Source organism: Clupea harengus, chromosome 15 (genome assembly GCF_900700415.2).
Source record: "Clupea harengus chromosome 15, Ch_v2.0.2, whole genome shotgun sequence".
Lineage (NCBI taxonomy): Eukaryota > Metazoa > Chordata > Actinopteri > Clupeiformes > Clupeidae > Clupea > Clupea harengus.
The window spans coordinates 18,252,410-18,259,909 of NC_045166.1; the positions used below are offsets into that span (position 1 = coordinate 18,252,410).

The following is a 7,500-nucleotide window of genomic DNA, read 5'->3' on the forward strand; positions in this document are numbered from 1 at the left end:
CATTCCCCTCTTCCTCTTCTCCTCTTCCATCCATCATCTGTTCTTCACTTAGCATTTGATCAGCTGGTTTGAGTCTGCCCTGTCTTATTTTCTATCTCTATCTGTCTGAATAAATGTATGCCACTGTGAGTGTCAGGCTTTATCACGAGTGTGTGTGTGTGTGTGTGTGTGTGTGTGCGCTCAAGTGTGTGTGTGTGTGCGTGTGTGAGTGCGTCCGTGCGTGTGCGCGTGCGTGTGACTGTGTGTGTCCATGCATGCTTGTCGCACTGCTGTTGGTCAGCCACGATTACAAGCTGCACACATTATTTCCCTCTTTGCATCTTTCTCTCTTTCTTCTCTCTATCTCTCTCTCTCTCTCCCTCTTTACTCCTCATTTATCTTCGCTTCTGTATTATAATGACTGTTTCTCACTCTGTGTTGCCAGTTCCTCTCTCTTTCTCTCTCTCTCTCTCTCTCTCTCTCTCTCTCTCTCTCTCCTTCTCCCTGTGTCTCTCTCCTCATGTCTCTTTACTCTTCCGTTCGCTTGTCTTCCCTCATCATCACTTCCTAATACTCTCTCCCCTCTCTTGCACATTGTGTTCTCTCCATTTCTCTCCTTCTGTGTATCCCATGCTCCCTCCTACCGCTCTTTATCGCCCTCTCTCTCTCCCTCCCTCTCTCCCTCCCTCTCTCTCTCTCCCTCCCTCTCTCCCTCCCTCTCTCTCCCTCCCTCTCTCTCTCTCTCTCCCTCTCTCTCTCCCTCTCTCTCTCCCTCTCTCTCACGCTCCCTTGCTCACACACGCGCTGGCGGATTCAGATTGTCTGTGGCAGAGTGTGTATGTACACGTGTTTGTGTGTGGGAGATCGGCTCTGTTTCAGTGAGACTCCAGACTGAGGATGGTAAGTGCCTACCTCCGCCACATATTCTTTAAATTGTATCATTCCCCTGTGAGTTTGCTGTAGGTGTGTGTGTGTGTATGAGTGTGTGTGTGTGTGTGTGTGTGTGGTGTGTGTGGTGTGTGTGTGTATGTGGTGTGTGTGTGTGTGTGTGTGTGTGTATGTATGTTGGGCAGATGTAATACTGTTTTGTGGGCATGTGTTTTTGTTTTGTTCAGTGAGTGAGTGTTTAAGTTTAAGTGTGTAGGGTTATAGATGTATATGTGTTGCTGTGTGTGTGTTTGTGTGTACCTTTTACTACGCGTGTGTGTATCAAAAATGGGGATGATGTGGAGCCTCGGGGACAGCAATAGTGCATTAGTTATAGAATGCACACACACACACACACACACACACACACACACACACACACACACACACATGTGTGTGCTGTGCAGCAGCAGTGGGGGAGTGGGAGGGTTATGTAAAGGCAGCTGATATGGCAGGACCTGGTATGTACCTCCGTCTCTCGTCGTTCTGTAGTCTTTTTCTCCATCAGTGCCTTTCTCCATCTTTCACCCTACCTTATTCTGTATTTCTCTTTTTTCCTCCTCCACTTCGATCTTACTCTTGCTTATCTCTCATTCTTTCTCTCTCTAGCGTTTCTACCCCACTTTCCTTTCCTCTCTCCTATCAGAGATTGCACAAGTCTCAGCGCACATTATGATGGTGGTGGTGTTGGTGGTTGTGGGGGGTTCTTTTCCAGCAGAGGCAGATTGAGGTAGCGATAGCAATAGCAATAGAGACCATCTCTTATCCACACATTTAAAATGAGAGATTACACCTTGTTTCATGTTTGAACCACTGGAGTTATTTATTTTTATGGGGGGGTTCAGAGGTTTCCATCAAAGTGTCTTTGATGCCCATAATGATGAGACACCGTGGATATCTGCTTACAGGTGTTCACCACACTTTGGTTTGCCAGGTGGCACCCACTCTCTGCTGTGTTGTTGTGGCCCATATCAAGCAGTGGTCCTGGGTAATCCCTGTCAATCCTTCCTCAGCATGGTGTGTGAACTTTAGTGTGTGTTTATTGCCATGTGTTCATTTTAGTACAGATGTGTGTGTCTGTGTGTGTGTGTGTGTGTGTGTGTGTGTGTGTGTGTGTGTGTGTGTGTGTGAGTGTAGAATTCTCACAGCATATATATGTTATATGTGTGTGTTATGTATTTAAACGTTGGACGTGGGATAGCCTGAGGCAGGTGTGTGTGTGTGTGTGTGTGTGTGTATGTGTATGTGTGAGTAAGTGCTTCTGTCTGGGCTGCAACGAGTGAGATGGAGCTTCTAAGCGTGGGCCGGGTTGAGCTCAGTAGCAGGTGGGTGGACTTCAGTCAGAACAGGGAGGGAAAAAAGAAACAAATTTGAATGGCTGTTGTATAGGCAACAGAAACACAGACACATCTCTGTAAGAAACACAGAAAAGAAGACTGAAAATACCCCTCTGCCTAAATTGAGCATTAGTATAGACTATTTAGTATCGTTTAGTATAGTATCGTAGTCTCGTTTCAATTTCGCTTCACTAATGCGATTAATCTCAGAGTTGCCGTCATCCGCGTGCTAAACTGCTGCCCCTCTCCACTTAGGCACACTGAGCATCTTGAATGTTTTTTTTTTCCTCTCATAAGATGCATTAGATACACATATTTCTTCTAAACTGTTACGTTAGCAAATAGGTGGACAGTGTAACTTCTACCGATCTTTCCGATTGACATCAGCGGTAGCTTCTAGTTTGTTTCAGTGATGTGGCCCCTACAGTGATCTTTTGGCTAGTCAATACCAATACAATTTCCCATGTATTGGTCATTAAAAAAAAAGATGTGGTACTTTGAGGTAACATGCACATAAATCTGTATGTTGTGAGAGAATAGCAGGTGTGCAGTGATTGTATAAGAGCACTCAGTCCCATTGACATTGTACTGTTCAGTGGCAGATGCCGTGGTTGAAATGGAAAGATATAGCGAGAAGCACTCTCTAATCCTTTGTTTAAAGTTCAGGAAAATCTCTGATAACCACAACCAGGTATGTACAAATATAATGGCGTGGTTGAAAATAATTTGTGCTTCACGCTCTATAATCGTTGTTTGCCAGCTATGACAGCTACCATCGGTCTACCTAGTGCTAGTGACGTCACAGTAGGCTAACATTCCACCATTCATTTCAATGGGACAAAAAGAAGGATGAAAAACGACACGAAACGACAAAATAATGACAGGGGGCTGTGCAAACATGTTTGGAGCGGTGTCGATATCTCAAAAGCACTAGGAGCAGAAGCGGCACCAAAAAAACAGGTGGAATAAATTAAACTTAAGAGCAATAGTGTGATTGTGCTATTACACTAATAAGCATATGTGCCCTCATGGCGTGCCTTTTCGATTAATTAAAAAAACATTTACCTGCAGATTTTTCAGTTTGCTTTCTGATACAGTCGACTCCTCCCACACATAACTTCCTTCCTCTCTAGCAGACGGCGGGGTCAGTTGGCATCCCTACTTCATTCAGGGATCCTGCCCAGTGACTCTAGTGCCAGCAGCCTCCAGGCTAGACAGACCGGCATATGGGTGGCATCTGCCTCTCCCTGCGTGCCCGCTGCGGCCCTGCCCCGACTCCAAGTAGCCGGGGTCGATCCTCTGGAGGTGAACCAGGAGACTGGTGCTGCAGGACGCCAGTCTCACTTTCAGAACAAGAGAGAAAGAGAGACAGCTACAGAAAGGCTGCTTTGCTGCCAGTCTGCCCCTATTTACCTCCTGCAGTGGCCCCTTAAATAATGTCTCGTGGGTGGCAGTGCTGGTATATGCTGTTGGTGATGAACTGATTTATCAGTCTAAGTAGATGGGAGGTAGAGTAGCGATTTATGGGTCTATTGTTTTGGTTCGCCTAGTTTGATCTCAAAGCAAAGCAAACTATTTTTTAATTTTCATGAAATAAAATAAATAGATGCCTTCATTGAAATATAGCCACTGAATTTGACTGGAGGCTGGAAACATTGGAAACATGGACCTGTGTCATACTGACTGATGCTGAGGGGAAGTTGCTAACAGGTAAAGGATTTGCAGTGATGGCGAAACTTACCAAAGCACCTTCAGGTGTCAAGGCTCTAGGCCACTGTAATAACTTCATGCACTGTTTCCCATATTTCATATGGAGGGAAGGCCACCACAGTCTTATTTACGACGAAAGTTTAGTCTATCCTTCTACGTAGTTCTGCCATGACAATTGCACTTCATCAGGCTGATTCACTTGTACTGAGGAACTCTCTAGAACCTTTGTTACCTGAACACCTCCAGCTTTTGACATGATGCACTGGGTATTTGGCCCTCATCAGTCTCTTCAGAGGAGACGTTTCCAGAGTATTATGGTGGGTGCTGAATTTAAAGGTACTATATGTTATTTAAATGCCATAATTTAGCACTTTTCACCATCGTTCCTCTGATGAGTGTTTGTTGTCTTTGCCTTCTCTCAGCTGCAAGAGATCACAGTCAAGACTCTTTTGGTTCGTGGTACCTCGGTTGTGGAATGACCTACCCAGTGCTGTCAGTTTCAGTGACAGCCTTGGTACATTTAAAAAGCTTTTCAAAACTCAGCTTTTTAAACATCATCTGTCTAATTAGTTCTTTAGTTCTTAAGTTTAAGTTTATTATGTAGATATAATAATAGTTTTAATATTGGAATTTTATTGCCATTATTATTATTATTAATGATAATGGGTTGATTGATACTTGATACTTTTGTTGTGTGTAATGTTTTCTAATGTTTTGTAAGGCTGCAAAGTCTGTAAGATTTTGTGTAAGATTGTTAGTTTAAAACGTTCAAAGATTAACTAGAAAGAGCAACAGAATGTGAAGAAACGTACGCCTATACTCTGCGTTGTCCAAATATCCACTAAAGTTAGCATGCTAACCAGCTAGCCCTGGCCCATCCTCTCTCATAATACCACTTTGTCCCTCAAGAGCCACTAGAGAGTCAATGTATCGAAAACAGCAAAGCAAAGCAAGGATGCCGTCACTGGCATAAACCCACACTGTTTGGACTGATCCCATTTCAGAGCCTGAAATAATGACAGTTAAAGTGTTTGTTGATTTGTGGAGAAATTGAACGCTCCCTTCAGTTTAATAAGGGATTAAATATACTTTTACTTATCCACAAACATCTGCGTGCAACCATGTGTGTGTGTGTGTTAGGGGTGTGTGTTTGTGTGTGTGTGTTTGTGTGTGTGTGTGTGTGTGTGTTTTTAAAAGTTAACCAGTAAACCAGTGTTCTATTGTTTTTTGCTGAGTTTCCACTGAAGTTGAGCTGTACCCATCACACTCCACTTGAAAACCATGTTCTAATTTGTGTTGGCGTGCTGTCATGGCAACATCAGTCCACCTTCAGCCCCAGTGACCATACTCTGTGACACACTGAAAACTGCAGCTGCTCTACGACGTGTGTGTGTTTTTTGTCGTTGTTTGTGTGTGTGTGTTTGTGTGTTTGTGTGTTTGCGTATGTGTGTGGCAGCTGTGCTAAACTGCAGATGTGCATGAGAACATTCTGCCCTCTTCCTCAGCGTACATACAAAGTGGATATTTTTATTTTTAACATAACGTTCCGGGACTGGAAAACTGGCATCAGTTGTGTGTTTTTTAAAAAGGCATTAAGATGGTTACATGAATATCAGATTAAGAAGCATGCTGTAAACTGCAGCAAAAAGACTGGCACACCGTAGACATCTGGTTTAAAAGCAGTGAAAACTCACCATGCCAAGCTTTTAAAAAACTGTGTTGTTCACTTTCATGCGTTTCTACTCTGACCTAGCTACTCTCGTGAACCCAGAAAAACTTTTCCACTAAAGAAGTACACTGGTATGGGTTAGCTCTCGGTGGTGGAAAGATCAGCTTTTTAACAGACTCTTGGCTTATTTGTTTACACCTCGCCAAGATTCTCTTTCCCATATCTAGACTGGAGTTGCTTTGTGGGAGTGCATGTTTTTGCCCATGACCCCTGGCACTCGTCACCCATCATAGATCATGGGTTGCTGTTACTGACAGCCAGAAAAGAGGCTTGTAGTGTGATATTGGAAAACGTCTCTTACGCAGGGAAAGTGGAAGACATTTTTCATCCGCTGGCCTCCGCCGTCTTGCCATCCAACTTTGTGATATAAGGCTACTGTGTGACTGTTACATCTGCTGTAGTTCAGAGGATATAAGATGGAATGGTGACATTGTTTTACGGTGTAGCTTATCTTGAAAATAAATGTGTTTAAGACTGAATGATGTTGAAGACAGAAAGAATGATGTAGCACAACACCAAAGAAGTTTGAAAAACTGAAAATTACTCTTCCAACTTCAAGGGAACAAGCTGTATAGTGTTTAATGTATTTTTGCATGAACTGTGTTTATTTTTTCTACCTTTTCAATCTTAGTCTGTTTGTAATTCTTGGTCTAAATAGTGGTTATACTGGCTTTAATTATGATGTTTCTATACATTCACAGGTACACCCATATTCCACACATACCCACACACACACACACACACATATACAAACAGACATCTTTTTGAAACCTTTGAAAGTGTGTACCCAACACCCACCCCCCCCCCCCCCCCCCCCCCCCCCAAGTGTTCCCAGTCAATGCTAACTGCCCTTATGTACCTTACATCACTGAAGCCCCAAACTCCCAAAGAGTAATGTCTCTCTAGGACGCCTCAGGTGGAAGGATCTTCCCCCATCTTTGCCCCGTGTGCTTCCCATTGTGTGTTTTGTCTCTGGCCGCCCCCTGGTTGGTGCTTCAGTCGGAGCAGCCAGTGCTGTTGTTCCTCCAGGCCAGCGGGTGGCACCGTCTGTATGTCCCCGGCTGCTGGGCTCTGCCTGCTTGCTGGTTGGCTGGCTAAGCTGCTGTGTTAACCCTCTCTCTTCTTCTCCCCCTTCCTCCTCTCCTCTCCTCTCCTCTCCTCTCCTCTCTCTCTCTCGTGGCACCCAGGCGCGGCTCCCCTCCTGTTCATCCACCTTAAGCATTGCTGAGGTATTCCTTGCATGTTGTTTATGAAGCATCACCATGGTGACAGCACTCATCAAGCCACCATCCCACCTCACCCACCCTCCTGTTGCCTTGGTTACCTGCCTGCTTCGCTGCACCTCCCTTCTTGTGTCTTGCTTACCCCACCACCCCCACACACACACCCAACACCACCCTTCCCTTTTTACCCCCCACCCCCTCCCCACACACACACAAACACACTCCTGCATCATTAGGAAGTGAACTACTCTTTGCTCATCATTGATCCGATTTCTCTGAAGTGATCTTTTATTGCATCTTGCCATTTGGTTGACTGTTTTTATGAATCTTAGTCTCGAAAGGATTATGCTCAGCAGTGTCCATATTTTTATTTTTATTTTTTTTATAAACATATGTTTTTTTTTGTGTTTGTAGTTAAAAAAAATATAGATACATGTCATCTTGTATATGAACCCATCTTCTCATTACACATTTTCATATTCATACACTTCAACCTACAAATGTACTCACACACAAGCACACATGCATACAGACATGCACACAACCACTCAGACATACACACACACACATTCACTGAGAGAACCTCCCTAGTTAG

The 7,500-nt window shown here is 44.1% G+C and overlaps 1 protein-coding gene across 9 annotated transcripts in view; it reads left to right on the forward strand.

Moving 5' to 3' along the window:
- Nucleotides 1–7,500, forward strand: part of gphnb (gephyrin b) — a 95,481-nt gene that overhangs the window by 60,394 nt on the left and 27,587 nt on the right. For 6 of the 9 annotated variants that reach the window (XM_031581389.2, XM_031581390.2, XM_031581394.2 and 3 more), the window contains exon 9: nucleotides 6,870–6,911. The exons of the other annotated variants lie outside the window; for them this stretch is intronic. In XM_031581389.2, coding sequence (XP_031437249.1) covers nucleotides 6,870–6,911 — 42 coding nt within the window. The remainder of the gene's footprint in view (nucleotides 1–6,869; nucleotides 6,912–7,500) is intronic. 9 annotated transcript variants of the gene reach the window in all.